Source organism: Hyperolius riggenbachi, chromosome 10 (genome assembly GCF_040937935.1).
Source record: "Hyperolius riggenbachi isolate aHypRig1 chromosome 10, aHypRig1.pri, whole genome shotgun sequence".
NCBI lineage: Eukaryota > Metazoa > Chordata > Amphibia > Anura > Hyperoliidae > Hyperolius > Hyperolius riggenbachi.
In genome coordinates, this window is record NC_090655.1 from 156,155,359 (window position 1) to 156,175,981 (window position 20,623).

General features: G+C 39.8%; 1 protein-coding gene across 1 annotated transcript in view; it reads right to left on the bottom strand.

The window, feature by feature from the left end:
• Window positions 1-20,623, bottom strand: part of NRG3 (neuregulin 3) — a 1,594,638-nt gene that overhangs the window by 93,187 nt on the left and 1,480,828 nt on the right. Inside the window, exons 6-7 of the mRNA XM_068255045.1 lie at window positions 19,750-19,876; window positions 6,241-6,368 (exon numbers count right to left, since the gene is read on the bottom strand). Of these exons, the coding sequence (XP_068111146.1) occupies window positions 6,241-6,368; window positions 19,750-19,876 (255 nt within the window). The remainder of the gene's footprint in view (window positions 1-6,240; window positions 6,369-19,749; window positions 19,877-20,623) is intronic.

Genomic DNA, 20,623 nt, shown 5'->3' on the forward strand with positions numbered 1-20,623 from the left:
AAATACTGCACACAAAGATGACTAATTAGTTAAAAGAAATCTGGTACACATTCTATTATACTATCTTGCATCTTACTGTGTTCTGAGAAATTGCAGGCTTAATGAATCCCAATTGCAAGGATGCTATAAATAGCAAAGCTCAGATCATGAATAACATCTGAGATATAGTGACCTGCTTGCCAATGTCACAGATCATGCTGACTCAGGCATAACAAATTCAGTGTTAAACTTTAAACTTGGCAATGTGGGAATAGATTATTTGTGCTGCAAGAACTCTGCTTTTTTAATAAGGTATTTATGAGCTGTTGTACTTATTTATCATAAATAATAGTTATCTGAATGCACAGGGAATGGTAAAAACATATACTCATCTTCATTTTTGTAATTATTTATTACAAAAAAAATATCTAAACCTTGAAAAAAAGGGTCCAACACCTGATTTTTATATCTTGACAACAAATTAAAGCCAGAACTTGCTTACAAAATATACAGCAAATCCTTATCTATAGCTGAGACTTGAGACTAAAAAAGAGACAACATTTTACTTTGTCTTTTTTTTTCCTATTTTGAATACTCAATGAGATTATTATTTGTTTAACATATATAATTTTATTTGAACTAAGATTTAGTGAATGGCAAACCCACAATCTAGCATTCATGGACAAGTGGGTTTGCCGAGTCGGACTGCAACTTTGACCATCACAGTACCAACCTCCAATACTTAGCTGGCACCACTCTGCCCCTCTTCCTTGATATCACCACAAAATGATCAGAGAGAGCTGGGTGGTTGGGCTGGATGGGTGAGGTGTAGGAGAGCAGCTCTCAGTTTGGCTATAACTGCCAAACAGAAGGCTGGTCTTCTACATTGCACCCATCCAGTGCTCTCTGCACTGAAATGTCTCGGTGGTGATGTCAGCCTGTCTGTGTGAGTGAGTGAGTGAGCAGCAAAAGGGGTAAAGCAGTGCTATCTGGGGATCAGGAAGACCAGCACTGTAATAAGTGAATATTTTGTGGTGTGGTTCAGTAGCCAAATGGCAAACCCACGAATGAACATTCAGGGACACACAAGTTCACAAACTTGCAAATCCTGATCCTATTCACATAAGCAAACCTTTCATCACTACTAAGGACATGCCAAGTAAAATTTCTCTTTGTAGCAAAAGGCTTTATGTACACTGCATGCTTTTTGCATATGTTCATTTGTTGTAACATGTTCATCCCCCCCCCCCCCCCCCCCCCTGTAAGCGCATCCAATGCATTTCAGCATTGCCCTTATTTTTTTTTAAAGGAATTGTGGATGCAATTTGGTTGTGTATTCCACACATCATTATTCATTATAGTGAGTGGGCTGTGAAAATGTGTACAAAAACTTACATAAAAGGTACCAATTTGTAGCAATTAATGGATGGACTTTGATTACTAAATGACTCAAGTGCAAAACATGGGATTAAGAATTAAAAAAAGCAGCACCATGTATTCTTTAGTGATCAACTTTCTTCTAGAAATTTGTGGTGTAAGCAAAACAGACAGCTAAAATTGTTGCAATATAAAGGGCAGTCCAGGTGGCGCATTTCACCAGCTAAACTAGTTAAAATAACTACTTTGGGGAAAGCAGAGCCGGATTAAGGCTAAACAGGGCCATATGCAGGGTAACTAATTTGGGCCCCAACCATACATGACCTTTTTGTTTGCCCTGGGTATAAGAGTAATACTAAGCTAAGCATAGAGAAAGTTTTCTCAGCCAAAACAATGTTTCATGATCTATTCAGGTGACAATGTGCTAGTGAACCTAACACAGACATACTTGTTTGGGTATTTGTGAAATAGCATATAATAAAATGAGAAGAGGAAGAGGGATCTTGCTGTAGCATAAAATGGCAATCAACCAAATGAATCTATTATGACTTAGGATGCCCATTAATGATACAATCAGTGAATAATCACAATATCATTAGTGAATAATCGATCTTCGGATTGACCAAATTGGATAGTGTTAATGGTGTCATTTGACAACAAACGATCAAAAATCTATTGTAACATTTATCTAGTTTTTGGATTGATTCTGGGCCTGATCAATTCCTTCTGAACGCAAATATGGTAAAAAAATGGTATCGTTAGTAATCACCCAAACTACTTTTCACTCAAGATGGGTCAATTGTAGGTGAGGAGACACCTGTTTAGTCCCAAAAAATGTTGCACCTTTGTGCGTTTTCCTCATGCTCATATGTTTATGCAAATTGTATTATCTGTGTTTATGGCTGAAGAAAATGGTCATATTTGCTGATTATCATTTATGATTGGGAAGAAATACAAAATCTGAAGAGTTTGGAGTGGGAAGAGGAATAGAAGGTTGAAGAAGAAGAGAGGGAGAGAAAGGAAACAGGGGGGGGGGGGGGGAGAAAGGAAATCGGGGGGATGGAGAGGAAAAAAAGGGGGGGGGGGAGTAGATGTTAAGCAAATAGATTATTTTTGAGATTTTTCACAGTGAGACAATTGTTCATGGCAAGCTGAAACAAATATCTAGAGTGTTATCAGCCCTCCCCACTCCATAGAGCTGAACAGGTTACAGCTAACCAGCATCTATGTACAGTGATCTTTTATAAGACAAACGGTTTTAGTTAGGATATTATGGATGGGTGTCAAGCAGGGGATTGGTTAGGATTAGGATTGAGAAAGGGAAATAAAACAGGCAGGAAGGTTAGGGTTACATTGATGAGAGAGATGTTAGGCAGTGATGTTAGGCACTGAGGGTAGCTGTTAGGATAGGGATTACATTAGGCACTGAGGGTTATGGCAACAAGGGTTAGGCACTGAGGGTAGCTGATAGGAAGGGGATTATGTTAGGCACTGAGGGTAGCTAATAGAAAGGGATTTACATTAGGCACTGAGGGTTATGGCACTGAGGGTAGCTGTTAGGAAAGGGATTATGTTAGGCACTGAGGGTAGCTAATAGAAAGGGGATTACATTAGGCACTGAGGGTTAGGGCACACTGATGGTAGGTGTTAGGAAAGGGATGATGTTAGGCACTGAGGGTACTTGATAAGAAGGGGATTATGTTAGGCACTAAGGGTAGTTGATAGGAAGAGGATTATATTAGGCACTGAGGGTAGCTGTTAAGAAAGGGATTATGTTGGGCACTGAGGGTAGCTGTTGGAAAAGGGATTATGTGAGGTGGGAAAGTCAGATGGTAGGAAAGGGATAACATTAGGGAGGTAGGTCAAAGTTTGCATGGGACAGAAATGTTAATTAGGGAAACTATTAGGGTTAAAAGAATGCCAGTTTATACACTCAATCCCCTGCCTATCACAGTCACTCTCAGCCACAGCTTTCCCCTCACAAAACATACCTAAAGACAGTTGCATACTGGGGAGCCTATAGCTGGAAGTACTCTAAACAGTGGTGACAGCACCTCAGTAAAGGGTACAGAGCACATATTACCTGAGATGGCTAAGAAGATGAGCACTGTCTCCCAGTCCTCTGCCAGAAGCTGAAGCCCAGCCATGCCCTAATCTCTGCCCTAGTCTCTCTGCCAGTCCCTTGTGACATTTAAACACAAGTATTGAGCTGTGAAGTGGCCAGCAGGCCAGCTTCCACCTACAGTGCAGAGAGCAGAGCAGCGTATCCTGTATCCCCTCACACACGCACTAGCAGCAGGATGTGTGTGTACAGCACAGCCGCCTGAAGGAAGTTGCCATCAGCATCTTATAGTAGAGATCTTTTAGAGAGTTCGGTACCTTCCCCTCTCCTCCATGCTTCATTGATTACATCACACTGCAGCTACTTCTTCTGGCCTCTCTACACCCTGAAAGCTGTTCCAGCCTATTCAGCTTCTGTCGGCAAGCAGCATGATGCCTGTACACTGGAACACTAAAGACGCTGGCAAGAAGCAAAATATTAGCTGCTGGCTAGGGAAAGATGCAAGGCGCTCACAGGTGTAATTCTCAAACCTCTGAACAGCCAAAATGTACAGGCCTCTCTTCTCCTGCTGGGCCCTAGGCAACTTCCTATGTTGACTTGTGGGAAATCCAGCCCCAAGGAAAGGCAACGGTTGGGAATGTGGAGCTGAGAATTGCTCTTACTGGAAAACATGGGGGATTGACCCATAGTCCAACAATTTTGACAAGCAGTACATGGGCTATTTTGACCAAGGCATTTCTTTTACTAAAATTATATTCTAAAAGGGCAAGTCTAAAATTCAGAGTTAGGAAAACATGGTGGTTCAAAAATTACCACTATTAGGAACAGGAACTGCTTAGAAGGCTATTATGTAAAAGTGGAGAAATGCTGAGGTGCCTGCCTTCCAGGATTGGAAGAAAGAAACAACAGAAATACTAAAGCTAGAGTATGGGGAGTCAAAAGATGACTCACTTCAGAGAAGCCGAGTAGACATTTTAAAAAAAATAGGAAAGTTGTATATGCGATATTCAGGGGATCCAGAATCACTAGCAACAGCATGCAAACAGCCTTGAATTGCCAAACACTGACTTTTTTTTTAATTAAACACAAAATGGCTTTAGGGCTCATTCATCCTATATGCACTGCTGTGCGCATTTCGGCACCACATATAGTGTGCCGCTCACAAGAACGGTAGAAGAGAATAGACGGGTGGGGGGGGGGGGGGGGCAGTATGCTTCACCGAATTAGCACAATGTGCATTATCAGGGTAATGGACGCATTGCTATGGTAATACACAGTATCCCGCGAGTGTATTACGCATTATCATAGCAACAAGCACATTGCCTCGGTAACATTGGTTGAACTAATAGTGTATCATGTGCTATTGAGTCTGATTTTGGGTTTTAAATTATCATGTTTAACTAGCTTGCTGCTTGTCAGAAAGAATGTGGCTAAGATGGTTCATTAACTTGTATGTTCTAGAACTAAAGGTGGCCACACACCATATATTTTTAAATATCTGTTCAATTTAAGAATTGCAATCAATTTTTTCTGACTGATTGTAACATTTCAAAAATATGACCAATGTACCACACACGTATGTTCAATTTTTCCCCAATGATGATAAAAAATGATTGGAAACTCTGAGAAAATTGCTAGGGTGTGTATATTCATAAATTGGCAATCTAACACACACCATACAATCTTTAGAGAAATTGAAGAAAAATATCTGGCATTCCGGATAGATAAAAATAAAAAAAAAATGGGCAATCCAATCAGATTTTCAGTCGAATGAAAAAAAAGCCTTCAATTTTTTCGGGAGATCCGATCGTTTTTATCGGATCATTTTATTGTACCGTGTGTGGCCACCTTAACTCAAACATAAGACTTCTTGGGAGAATATTTCCAAATTCACACAACTTCCATTCTTTGTGAGTGAAGGATACTAAAGAAGCAAGTCGATTTGATGTAGTGATGCTAGTCATTATTTGGCTCCACATAGCAGCAGGGAATTGATTGCAAGTTTGGCTAGCAAAAGGGATACATGTTTAGTGTGAGGAGATAAGATTGGGGTCTGATTATATTATAGCGGAGTCCCGAAGCTAGTAATGGGGGGTAAGATTAGTGTTGGGAATGGAGAGACTGGATTACAGATATTTTAAATATAAGTAATATCTCATGCCAAACTTCATCAATAATCATAAATGTGCAAAAGGTACTATTATACCCTTGCATTCATTGCTTAGGGTGGGGTAGATATTGATCTTGGTATTTGGACAAGGGTGCTCTGCAAGTGGAGAATTTGTGCTATCTCCCCCAACCTTGCAAAGTACCACCCCCAATATCTGAAGGCATGTCCACTGGTGTGGTACGGGAAGAGAAAGCCATATATTTATTGCAATCATTGTCCGTGTCCAATATCTACACACAAGGCTGTCTTGTATGTCAAGATGAACCTGTGTGTGTGTGTGTGTGTGTGTGTGTGTGTGTGTGTGTGTGTGTGTGTGTGTGTGTGTGTGTGTGTGTGTGTGTGTGTGTGTGTGTGTGTGTGTTTGTTTATGTGTTCTTTAATTGCTATATGTTCCGCACAGCTGTAGGAGGCTTCTCATAATATTTTTTAACAATACATTACTGAATTATAAACTAGCCCTATACTGGTTAATAAGTGAATAATATAAATAGCCGCTTCCCCAGCAACGTGTGAATATATGATGTATAGTATAACATTGATTCTGAGCACTCAAAGAAACAAAAATATTGATATAATAAAGCTGCTTACTTTACAGAATGTCCTCATGGCAGTTAAACTATTTAAAATCACTTTGACTAGGGACTTCGCTTACCTATGATGCTTCACTGACGGCGCTCCTCTGTCCGATAGTGCAGACTCTGAAAATGGTTGTGTTTCAGAAAAACTGGACTCCATAACATTCTCCCTCATGGTTTCTGGATTCCGCTCAGACTTGGAATACTATTGGGAGAAAACAGATGTCATTTTTAAACTCCTCAGTGACCTATAATGCCATATATTAATTAATTATTGCGCCACAGTCTAAACAAATCTATGTGATAGGTCTACCGCCAGTCTCTGGGGTCGCTGCAGTGGTTTCCAATATTAGTTACAATGTTCAAGTTTAACTGCTGCGCTCACCAGATTCTGTACCTAGTTTTTTGAAAGGCTACAGTTTATCTTACAAAAGTCCTCAAGAATTAATTCAGAAGATATTTTCCATCCACCTTTAGGATCACTGTTAAAGGTTCAGTGGGAGAATACAGTTGAATTCACCACTCCTAGAAAAATACAAAATTCTCCACATAGGGTGATAACGTTCAGATTATCAGTAATATGCAACACGCCACCCAAAAGTGCCCCAGTGAGTTGTGAAGGCTGATGTCAAGAAATTCATAGACCCACACCCCCTCTCCTTATATGCTCACCAAATTCAGACCACCTTAATTAATGGTGGATTTTAGGCAGTGTTCATCTCCTTATGTACATGGTAAAGTCCTGCAAGGAAAACAATTCTCGACATAGGGTAATACTGTTCAAATAAAATTACATTAAAATAAACTCCTCAGTGGTGTCACTTTGTGAAAAACGTGCTCTCATTCCATGCCGTGGGGGTCCCACTCCCTACACAACAATATGCTCACCAGATAGAGCCCACCTCTATAGACAGGTGGAAACAGCGCTCAGTACAGCCTTACGAACAAAATTCTCTCACTCCTGTTCATAAAATTTAACCTCTCCTGAGGTCTTTTATTCCGATAGATCTTGCGTCATGTGTGGCGTCCGCCAGGTGTCTGTCTTCCTTTCTGCTTCATACTGTGATGGAGGGATAAACTTTACTGGCTGTAGCTGGGGATCCGGCTGACCCCAGGGCGGGCAAATCCCACAGAGGCCGGTAGAGTCAGATCATCCACAACTAAACCTAGGCAGTTGCCTAGGGCCTGAAGAGAGTCTATGGTATTTTTTTAAAAGACCTCAGGAGAGGTTAAATTTTATGAACAGGAGTGAGAGAATTTTGTTCGTAAGGCTGTACTGAGCGCTGTTTCCACCTGTCTATAGAGGTGGGCTCTATCTGGTGAGCATATTGTTGTGTAGGGAGTGGGACCCCCACGGCATGGAATGAGAGCACATTTTTCACAAAGTGACACCACTGAGGAGTTTATTTTAATGTAATTTTATTTGAACAGTATTACCCTATGTCGAGAATTGTTTTCCTTGCAGGACTTTACCATGTACATAAGGAGATGAACACTGCCTAAAATCCACCATTAATTAAGGTGGTCTGAATTTGGTGAGCATATAAGGAGAGGGGGTGTGGGTCTATGAATTTCTTGACATCAGCCTTCACAACTCACTGGAGCACTTTTGGGTGGCGTGTTGCATATTACTGATAATCTGAACGTTATCACCCTATGTGGAGAATTTTGTATTTTTCTAGGAGTGGTGAATTCAACTGTATTCTCCCACTGAACCTCTAACAGTGATCCTAAAGGTGGATGGAAAATATCTTCTGAATTAATTCTTGAGGACTTTTGTAAGATAAACTGTAGCCTTTCAAAAAACTAGGTACAGAATCTGGTGAGCGCAGCAGTTAAACTTGAACATTGGACCTATAATGCCAGTTTACTCTAATAAAAAGAAATGCTCTGATTGAAAATTAGCTTGTACTGTATTCTTACAAATAAACACTGGCCCCAATTTGTGAAATAGGGAGTTATTTGATGTGTTAATTAGGGGAATGGCAAAAAAAACCAACATTTACTGATTTTTAAATCACTTAATAAAAGTTAGTATGACCTTTTGAATTATAGCATTCACTTTTTCAATGTATAAATTATTGTATCTCTTCTGTACCTATTTAATGGATTGTGCATTCTGGGATAGAAAAAGCAGTACATTGTGAGTACTTTATTGCCATTGAAGTAACTGTGTAGGCAGCCTGAAAAAAAAATAGGCAAAACACAATGTGATTAAAAGACAAGTGGATGTAGTATAGCTGTTGATGAATTTAATAAGCAGCCCAAGTACAGAAATATTTTTTTTACTAGTCCTTTTTACCTACTCTGTGGCAATTTTTTTTATCTGCATAAAAGCTACTTGATTAGTTGATATAAAATATCTGATAAGCTGCCTGTTCAACAAATTTCCAGACATCTTTGTAAGTATCATTCTTTGGGCGGCCAATGTGTACCCCAACACCTTGCAATTTGAACAGCACAACATAATAATAATAATAATAATAATAATAATATGAGATTCATGAATAACAAAGGGAATAATGAGTGTATTTCTAAAAGTGATCACTACACCAACAATGCTCACTTGATAAAAAAAATACAAGGGAAAAAAATGGATTTCATGTTGATTCAGTTCAATATTGTGTACCATAGTCTGATAAACACATATCCATGCATGTGGGAAGCAGCTGTGGATTAATCAAATGCAGAGTTCATTAATGTTACATCCAGATAATTGTAAAACATTTCATGGTACCAGTCCATTTCAGACTCTATGGAGTCCTTTACCAAGCATCAGTCATATAAACAGGAAGAACAGGCAGCTAGGGAAAGTATATGAAAAAATTGATCAACAAATAGTTTTTTTTTAATTGTTAAAGATGGTAATAAATAATGTATGGGAAAGAAAGAGAAAAAACAGAGACAAAATAAAAGATAACAGTTCAGTTTATGAGCCACAAAACAGCCAAAAAAGCACAGCCAAAATATGGATGTGAACACCACTGACAAGGAAAAGGAAGCACCCAGTATCAAAAAAGATAAGTGGAAACATAAAATACAGAAAACCAGGGCTGATGTAAAACTAAAAAAAAAAAAAAAAAACTCACATAATCTTGAATATACATAGTTAAACATTGAATTCTGTAATGATCTGCAATTAAAGTAGAAATTCAGTGAATAATGAATGATTCACAAAAAATTCATATGGATGTATGATGTGTCGCCCCTTGGTCTAATAAAATTCTGTTCAGGTTCAGGAGTACTCAAAATAGCCACATGCTCTAACAAGTCCAAGTCTGAGACAACATCATACGTAAGAATATATTAGAAATATGCTCAAACTTTAATACAAGGTGGTGACCTGCAGAGAATACAAATTGAATTACATTGAAAGTATATTAAATTACAATAAAAGAGTAACGAAAGACCAATCTAAAATTTCCTAATGTCTAGATAAGAAAACACATTTAAGATAAAATTATATGCAGGCACATTCAAAATATCAGTTGTACCGTGCACACAATTCCTCATCCAGTGTATGAACTTTCAAATGCGGAAGTGAAGTCATTGGTCACTTCCTGCATTTGGAGTATGCTGGGTGTGTGTATTGTGTGTGCAGAACACCCTCTCTGTCTCTGCTGTTGCCGCTGATCTGAGGTCTGGTACTAGAACAGTGATGATGCTCAAGTGGCAGGGGCAGCACCAGAGAAAGCACAGCAGTACAAGGGCCGCTTGCTGCTAATTTAAGGTCTTTAATGACACCCTGCCCGGGCTGCACCCTGCCCCTAGCCAGCACTCAGAACCCAGCCAGCACTCTGCCTCCAGCAAGTACCCAGCCGGCACCCTGCTAGCACCCAGTCAGCCATGCCCAGCCAGCCCTCACACAGCAACAAGCCCTTCGGACCCACCCCTGCCAGAACCCAGCACCAAGCCAGCACTGACACTTCATCCAGCACTTCCACTGACCATTAAGTTCAACCTTAAAATTTAATTCCTGTAACCTATATTTTTTGGATGTTGATATTTGGCAAAAAGCTGGCATTTTTGCAAATTGATTTATTCCATTAACCAACAGGTAGAAATAATGCTCTGTTGGCTAGCATTTGCCTTTGTTTTGGAGCCTCCGAAAAAGTCAACTTATAAGAGCGAGGTGCATCACATGAAGTGATGAGGAGTACGATAACCAGGCGAAATGGTTTATCGAAAAGCTTGTGGACAGAGGTTATAGGAAAAATTAGGTTATTGAGACAGCAGAGGAGGTGGCAAGATTGCATAGGAAAGCCTTAAGAGAGTGTACAGTGAGAAATGATTCTAACAGGGAGGTGCAGTTCATTAGTAAATACGATAATCATGCACCACTGGTACAGAAAAACATCCGTGATGCTTGGATGCTTGTGGAAACTGATCCACGTTTATCTAAGGGGTTTCATTCTCCCCCCACATGTGTTTATAGAAACGGTAAGAGCTTGAAGGACACACTTGTGAGAGCAGATATCAAAACTAAACCTGTTACATACGATTGGCTTCCAAAAAAAGAAAGGCATGTTTCCCTGCTCGGGGTGTCAACACTGTTTGAGCATTCTCAGAGGGGACCACGTGATCCACTCCATGAGGTGGGATAAGAGAAAAAGTAAAGGATTTTTTTTCCTGTGTGACTACTAATGCTGTTTACTTTTTGAAGTGCCCCTGTGGGTTGGGTTACATGGGCCAGACCCAAAGGGATGTTCAAATAACTAACTGTACACTCTTGTGGGATACGGGTGTATGTTGGTTGACTCCCTGGTGCTACAACTGTCAGCGGTTGGAGCTCTGGGTCAATCATTTTTCATGGTAGCACTCCCACTGACCCCATCTAGCACCTCTTTTCCACCCAGGTAAAGGGTTAAGAGTCAAAAAGGGACAAGCAGAATACATTTTTAAAAGGTGGCAAATGCATGAACAGTATACATATCTACAAAGAGTGTGCTGTTGGTTAACATGATACAGGAGTACACATAAAAGTATCATAGTAAATACTGTATAAATCATTGCACACATAACTGCATGCAGAAGTTGAAAATACTGGACAAAAAGAGCGATTAGATAAAAAAAAAGGAGTAGGCATAACAGGAAATGTTTTGACAGATGTGGCATTTTTTATCAACCAAACTAACTTTGCGAACTTACAGAGTATAAGTATGAAAATGTATATATGATATGGTCAAAACAAAATTAGCACTAACACAATCAGGGATGCTCATCGGGTATTCGGGTAACTCGTATATCCGACCATTTTTACCCTATCCGGCCGGATCCGGATAGTTGGGCAGATATCCGGATAGCTACCTGCGGATAGTTTCACCACCGACCCGGATATCCACAGATTTCTCCCAGATATCTCTCTCTCTCTCTCTCGGATTTGTAGTATGTCAACAGCAAGCTCACATAAATTGGCCGGGAATTGAACCCAGGTCCACTGCTTGGAGGGCAGCTATGCTCACCACTATACCAACAACCACACACACAGCAAAGGACAGCACTTTGAAGTCTGGAAGATTCCAGGGCAAGGGTGGGAAGGATGAAATAGGTAGGCCATGTGACCATTCCTGCTAACCTAAAGCTTACTTATAGACAGTCATATGAGACACATGCCGGGTGCAGGGCTGTGTGGTAAGTGATCATATAGACAGTCATACGAGACACATGCTGGGTGCAGGCCTGTGTGGTGAGTCAACACATTGGCTTAAGACTTTACCAAATCCAATGCTCCAATATGGGGAAGCCTATCTGTTTGCTGGTTGCGTTTTTTTTTTTATTTATTTTTTAAGTGTGGTGTCACAGTTCACTCATCTCTTCAACCACAAGAAAAGCCCAGGAGTAGCCTTAGCTACCGTAATATCTATGTTATGGCAGGGCCCTTATAACACTTTCTCTTACTGGGCTATGGAAACCGGTTTGCCCATGCGATAAAGCGAGGTGCAAAAATGAAATCATACCTAGCAGAGGACGGTTTTGATCCATCAACCTCTAAGTTATGGACCCAGCACACTCCTGCTGCACCACTCTGCAGTCTGCTTACATTTGTATACATTCTTCAAGTTTAAGAAGGGTACATAAGTTCCCTTCACAAAATACAAAGCCATCCCTTAACCTTTTGGTTAACAGCCGAATGCACTAATCAATTGTGCCACAGAGACTAGTTGTTGCTGCTAAATTATTTTATGGGGATGTATGTGTGTCTTTTGGAGGGAGGAAGTAAGTCTGCTCCAAGAAGTTTAACGCCACTTTTACCTACAACAAAGCATTCCCTGTGTGGCAGCAGAGTGGTGCAGTGGAAGTTATTTTGAAGTAGTTGAGCTTTACATGTTTGGCCTGCTGCATTCTGTAGATAAAGTATCCTAGTATGGGATTTATATATTGCTGCTATATAGAAAATTAGACAAACAGGTGTCATGCCACAGTTCACCGCTGAGTCACAGTCCTTTGTAGCCAAGTAGCCACTTTTCCACTCTGCTTTAGTTGGTGCGAAGTTTCTCATATATGATTAATTTATGATGAACTGTGATACATGTTCTAAAATGGAGGACATACAGTTCATATAAGACTAAAGAAATGATGATTGCAAAGTACGAATGAGTCATCTAACAAAGCTCATTGTGGTTATACGAAACATAAGCTGATAGAGCTATACAAGTAAAGAGTATGACCAAAAATGGATTAGAATATATAACAATGGTATAAAATCAGTAACAATATAACTTATATACAGGTATTATCTTTTCGAGGTCAGAGTACTTACTCTGTTATTATAAAACCAACAATCAGTCAAGAGATAGCAACGTCTGAAGCACTCAGACAGTACAGAACACATTTGATGATTTACTGCTTATCTAATCATTCACAATTAGGTTCTTCAAAATGAGGTGATTTAATATAGCTTTTTATAGCAAGAGAATAGAAAATGTTAAAGATGAGAATTTATTTATGCAGCATTCAGTCCTGGTGGAACTGTTATGTGTAAATGTTGATATAACCCACTTGCACCATAGGATATTGAAAGATTTGATTCCATGTACTGTTGAATGAGGACACAAAGTAATTGTGCTGTCATGGTCAACAGACAGCTACAATCTAAACGCTTGTAAAACTCATGCTTTCCTTCAGTACCATGGACAGCAGTCTCTTTACTCAGAGTAACATACAGAAACAGCTACAAAAGCCAATGACAGATTCTGTGTCTGATTTTGCTTTATAGTAAGAATTTAGTATATACAAGTAATTTCAATTGGGAAAGGGAAAAAATATGAGTTTTGTTAATAGAATCTAATAACATTTGAACTGACCTTTTTAAAACTAAAAAATATAATGCATGTGATACTGTTTACTTATACGCAAGTCTGCATAAAATGATTCAAAATGAGAATCTGATCAATAGTGAAATGTACTTGGGTTATTTATTTTGCTTTTAATATAAAATACAAGCTTATCTTTATCTTTCTTAACATTATAAAAAATGAGCCACGAGCAGCCCATAAACCTTATAGACAGTAGTACAAGGACTGCTATCTGCTGGGATTGAGATAAAGACCGTCATCCACTGGGACTGAGACTTGATCCCTCAGGTTACAGTTTGGGGCTGACTTCTGTACTGACACATCACTAACCTAACTAATGATCCATCTGTTACTATGGAGCAAGGAGGAGGGTCCATGCATGGTACATGGCAGGCAGATTGAGTGGGAGAACAATTTGCTCGGGGCTCAATTGGGCATCAGATGTCTTTGGTGACCACCAGTTTAATACAGCGTAAGCATGTAGCTTTAAACTTGAACCCCATATTTTCAAATGTTATCCGTGCCTAAATAGATATATACCAATTAGTTAACTCTACACCAACAATACAGTGATGAAGTTAGTACATTGTGACTTCAGTTTAAAATGTTGCCTGGGGCCAAGCATAAAATAATTGCACCTACATGCACAGATCTAACCTTAAAGGACAACTATCAAAGTAATTAAAGTTCTAAATGCCACATACATTTCCAGCAATTACTAACAAATAGCAATACAAGGGCTTTTTTTTTCATCTTTTCATGTTTTATATGAAGAAAATGAGATTTACAGAAACCAGTTTTCACTGTGGGCATTACTATGGAGGACTGTGTCCAGCACATCCAGCATATAGAAATCTTCACTGGCTCTAATACTGTGAGTAAAATGTGTAAACAATGATAGAAAGCAGAAATATAGCTTCAAATGTGTGTAAATAATCATCAGCTACAGCTCTGTGTGTGTGCTCCTGTGTGTTTCTCTCTTTGCCATGCAGTTTAAAGTAAACAGTTTACAGCCAGGTTACAGTTGAGCTCTGCCTCCCCTCCTCCCAATGCCGACACAAAATTGTTACAAACAGCTGGTAAACAAGGCATTTTTTCCACACAGGCTGTGCAGAGAGACCTTTAAAAAGCTTTCTAGTGTTGCTGGCTAAAAGCTCCATAGGTATGTGTGGTTTACAGAAAAACTGTTTATTTGATAGTTATTCTTTAAGGAGTGGAATACTGATGCAGAAATTTCTCATATGGACTCTGGGTCACTTATGTAGGTGAACAGCGCTAAACCAGGCATCTTGAACTGCAGAAAGGGAGGATGTTAATTTTACTTTAAAGGGACCCTCAAGTGACAGGTATATGGAGGCTGCAATATTTATTTCCTTTTAAACAATATCGGTTGCCTGGCTGTCCTGCTGATCATTCTACCATCAGTATTGTCTGAATTACACACAAGCATGTGGCTAATCTTGTCAGATGTTAGTCAGAAAGGCTTGATCTGCATGCTTGTTTAGGGGCTATGGATAAAAGTATTAGAGGCAGAAGATCAGCAAGACAGACAAGAAATATGCATGGGTTAAAACTGAATAAAATGTTAGGTTTCATATCCCTCTCAATTCAAGTTCCTCCTTTTAGGATTCCTTTTTACACTACACTAAATATTAGCTGCTGTCAGTCCAGTGTCCATGTTTCCCTATAGCCTCTTTCACACTATGCGCTGAAACACTGAAGCTTTTTCACAATTCACTGCTATTGAGAAAAAAATACATTAAAACTCAGCAATGCATTAGATGTAAAAGGGCTCTAAGCTGAATTTGTTGTAAAATAAGTATGACAGCAACTATTTCTGGCCACCTCCAAAGTCAAAGGTTTTTTTGGATGTAATTCAATTTTTTTTCCTGTAATATTTTTAAATTATTTACAGGGTGCAAGTGGGTAGGCCAGATCCTCAGATAGCAATAGTAGTTTCATGATAGTTTTACTTTAATACCCAGCTCTTGATGCAAATAAATATATCATCTAAAAGTTTAAAAAATGCTTACCAGGAAAAATTATAAGTTTCAAAACTGTGATCATGTGATGGCACAGCACAGATGTGGTGGACTTTATGTAAGATGCTGTTAACTACATTATTATGATAATATTGTTCAAACTTTAATGGTGTAGGGTCTACATCTAAGCACCACTGTGTGAGTTGGGCACCAGGTGGTGCCACTTGTAAAAATATGAATAATTAAAAAAAAACAATATTTTACTAGAGATTCTCAGATGAACCCTCCGATCCTAGTGCCTAACACTAACCCTCATTTCTACTTTTCTGATTTCTGCCTTTCTGATTTCTACAGAATTTTTTTGCTATTTTTGTAAATAAAAGCAAGAAGTTTTGTATCAGAATAATACCATTTATTGGCTAACGTAGAAGAAAAGCAGCAAGCTTTCAGCTATGAAGCCTTCGTCAATCTGATTCCTGTATACTGAAAAAACTCAGAACACATCTTGTATACACTGGGCATTAAAAAGGAGATACCTTATATACTCACGTATAAGTCTAATTTTTTAGCACAAACAAATTTACTGAAATGTTACTTCCTCGGCTTATACGTGAGTCAGTGGAGCAGAACAGATGGTGGAGCAGGTTTTTTTTACTGCTCTTGCCAGCTGGCTCCCTGCTGTGTCCGTGCCTCCCCATCCTCTGCAACATGGTGTGCAGAGTACCCTGCTCAAGACAATCTGTGTCCTATGGCTTGTAGAGTGGAGAGTGCAAGAAATACGATAATCGGCAATTCTTCCCGTGAGACATTTGCTGTGTTTCATATCTATAATGCCATCTAGTGGTGTCTTAAGACATAGCTGTATCATCCTTAAGGCAATCTGGCTATGGTGAGGAAGGGTGACTTGTGCTGTGGGCACATCTGGCTACTGTGGAGGAGGCTATGCTGGGGAGGAGGCTTATATGCAAATCAATCACTTTTTCCTAGTTTCAGAGGGAAAAGTGGGCACCTCGGCTTATTCACGGGTCGGCTTCTATGCGAGTATATACGTTGTTCTGCAATAAAAGTAATTGCATGCCTTAATTACAACATCAAGAGGGTCTTCACAGGGATACCAGCTATTTTATGACCAAAAGATAAGACCACATGCTTGATTGAACATCACATTCCACAGACTCAGTGCAATGAGGAGACATCATAACCCATTCAAACATCACTTGGTCAGGCTACATACACTGGCGAAAACAGATGACTTTACTGAGCACTTAGGAAAATGTCAATTCATCGAGACTGTTACCGCATGAAAAGCTCAAATTACCGAGCAGTGAGGTAAATTACCGACTTGTGTAGTAAATACCTCAACAGGTCAGTAAATGTCAATTCATCAATGTTACAGCATTCGGTAATACACAGAATCATGTGCAATGATTACCTCCAGCTTTCCTCTGTCGGTAACCAGCTTTGCATGCCTTTCAAGTGGATATCCCTCTGACTGATAGCCTCAGAGAGCCAATAGGGAAAGTTCTCTTTCCTCTGCAAGTCCCAGTTTCCTCCATGATAGGAAGTGCAGGCTCTGCTGGAGGGTTTTGTTTTCCTACTCCCCAGGCAGAGAGCAGAGAGAAAAGGACAAAATCTGTTTTCCTGCCACCCTTCGGCAGTGTAACCCCTTCAGTTCCTGCTTGAATTGCAGTGGAGCTAGTGGGAAAAATCAGGTAAGCAGGCCATGTGTAATGTTTCTTGGCAGTTCATGTAGGCTGTGGCAATTGAATAAAATGTTAAGACTAATGGGACAGAGTCAGAGCAGATTCAGAGCAAGATTCATAACATGCACATCTAAAGGGATGTTGGGGTTGCCTCTTTTCTACTGTAATACCCTTACTGCACAGAGAACAGTTACCGAACAAGGATTTTGTCAATAGGCTTCAGTAAATTAATGCACCTGTTAAAATATTAAAGAATTAGCACAGACAAGTATAAAATACAGAATGTGGTATTTTAACAACTTGTTTTTTTGTTATCGAACAGTCTTTGATGAATTGAAGCCAATGTTTGTTGTAGGCTAAAGCAAATTCTACAATTGAAAGCCCTATTTACCAGCACAAGAATTAAAGAGAATTATGGAACAACAAATAAATGTTTTTTTTTTTGTAATAAAGTTAGTTAAAAGTAGAAAAAAGTATTGGTAAACCCGGTATTCCACAGAATTTCTATTTCTGCTCTCTAATTTCTACACACCTATTTCCACCACACAGAGCTGATTTCCAACCAAAAACTCAGAAATCAGAAATTAGCAGAATTCCCTACTACACACAGCATCATACTCATCCCTACTACATACAGCGTTTTGGGGGATTCACCCCCATTTAGTGCAAGGTATTGTAACGATTGGTGTCAGCAAGACCAGATTTTCTGATTATTGGTGATCTGCAGTATCACCAATAATACAGATACTATACCTGATTATGTGGTGATCTGCAGAATCACCAATAATGCAAGTATAGCGAGACACAGGACAACCAGATGTAAAGATAGGTGTTTGGTGCAACAGTAATACAGATAGAGATACCAACTCCCCCAGAGAAGCTGGTAGAGGGAGATATCTCAATAGAACACAGGGATCAGCACTCCAGCAAGCTGAAGATGCAGATGAGTAATCAGTTCACCCGAGGAGCGGGTGGTGCACAGTAAGACAACATATACTGTTCACTCGTGGAGCGGGTGATTCAGACTGTACTGCAGCAGGTGATCACCTGAAGGGCAGGAGATCAAGACTGTACTGCAACTCCTAATCACCTGAGAAGCAGGTGCTTAAGATTGTACTGCAGCTACTGGTCACCTAAGGAGCAGGTGATAAAGACTGTACTGCAGCTACTGGTCACCTGAGGACAGGTGATTAAGACTGTTCTGCAGCTACTGGTCACCTGAGGAGCAGAGGATTAAGACTGTACTACAGCTACTGGTCACCTGAGGAGCAGGTGATTAAGACTGTACTGCAGCTACTGGTCACCTGAGGAGCAGGTGATTAATCTGTACAGAGAATCCCTCACCAGAGACTAGGCTCACTGGTGAGGGCAGGAGAGTCAGACAAGCAGAATCAGCAACAAACGGACAGATACAGTACAAAGACAGAAGGCTTAAATCAGAGTAGAGTTCAGGCTGAGTCGGCAACAGGATCAGATAGGCAGAAGCACAGAATCAGTAAGCAGAAGAGTAGTCAAGACTAGCCGAAGGTCATAACAAATAATACAATTCAATTAGTGTGGATCCCCAGCTCCTGCTGGTTCTAGCACACTTTGGGATCTGACTAAGGTCTGAGTGCTAACACGTAGCATTCGCAACAGCAGAAGAGGAGCTACTGACAGGCAGGTCCTATATATACTGAGAGCGCCCCACAGCGCCGTCCCAGTCACTCAACCAATCAGGAGCACTGCTGGAGTCAGCTGACCGGCCGATCAGCTGACTCCCCTTCTATTTGCATACAGGTCCTGTCGCCTGGCACGCGCGCGCGCAGCCCTCAGTCTATGTGCAACTGACGGACCAGGCAAAACTCCACTATGTAAGTGCGCGGCGAAGGCCGCCGGCTGAGAAGCGGAGACAGCCGCCATGCAGCTCACCGCTGCGGCGGCATCTCTGCTATCTATTACAGGTATGAATTTGAATGACTCTGCACTGCAAGGTTTAGATCTGAACACACTAGTATCCTGCTTCTGTCCACTTTTTAGCAACCTTGTGTTGCTAAAATGCGGACAGAGGTAGGCGTGTGTATGTGTGTGTGTGTGTGTGTATGTGTATGTGTATGTGTATGTGTATGTGTGTGTGTGTGTGTGTGTGTGTGTGTGTGTGTGTGTGTGTGTGTGTGTGTGTGTGTGTGTGTGTGTGTGTGTGTGTGTGTGTGTGTGTGTGTGTGTGTGTGTGTGTGTGTGTGTGTGTGTGTGTGTGTGTGTGTGTGTGTGTGTGTGTGTGTGTGTGTGTGTGTGTTCTGGTGTTCTGGCCCTTGTAGGTACAAAATTAACTGGACAGTTTCCAGTGATAAACGACTAGTGATTTATAGCTTCATCAGCCAACCATAGGCATGCCATTATTTCATAACTTGATTCTATAATTTACTGTTGTTTCTATGACGTCATTGCTTACTGCGCTGTATTATAATTTTTGTTGAAGACTAATGAAGTAATACAACATAATGCAGATTCTCAAATAGGAGTTAAGATAAAGGTAAACAGAAAATCATGGTATTGCTCTCTACCCAAAAAAAATAAAAATAAACAAAACAAGGTATAAACTTGTAACTAATAATATTGATACTCACATTATGCAGTTGTACTCTGTTTTCTCCAAAGCTTTTTGCCTTTGCTAGCAAACTGGATGCATGAAGACTGTAATTTTTCCCATTCTGTGTTTCTTTCAATTGCTCTTGAATTATTTTTGTTTGTCTTCTAAACACAAAAAAAGAACATGTAACTTGTTCAGATACATAAACCACAAGAATAAGATACTAATTCACGTTTGACCTTTTCTTGTCTTTTCACGTGGCCATCCCAAAGCACCTCTAGTAACTGCTCTCTGCGATCTTGTTTATTGCTATAATGTGCTGAGCTTATAAGAGACACTTGGGAAATACCTGACACATGGGAAATTTCTAAGCAGTATATGTATGGACAGTTGTGACAAATTAAAACAAGACTACAACCAAGTAAGGAATTCAGATCAGACTATAGAAAAGGGTCTTACCTTTTAACCTAACACAACTTTTTACATAGATATGTTGTGCAGATAAATAGACCTTTTAATGCAGAAAGACAAGGTGAATGACAGATATAGAGATGTACAAAAAGGAATGATAAGTGAAGGATATGTCAACAACTTCAGGCATGGGCTTTTTTGTACTGTGCAGTACTCAGAAGAAGTCAGTCACTGTATTGTATCAAAAATGAACAAACTTAAAATACTAATTTTTATTTCTATGGGCAATTAACTATACACTGGCTACTTACTTTCCTTTTCCTTTTCTTGCCTTTAACCTTTTTTTCCCAAGGGAAAATACATTAAAAGTCATTGTATTTTCTTATAGTAATATAGTAAGCACTCTATTAGATATATTTGTCCATTAGCGGACCTTTTGATACCCTGGTTCTGTTGCACTACATCTCCCTCCGTGTTCCGACAACTCAAAGGGGGAATAG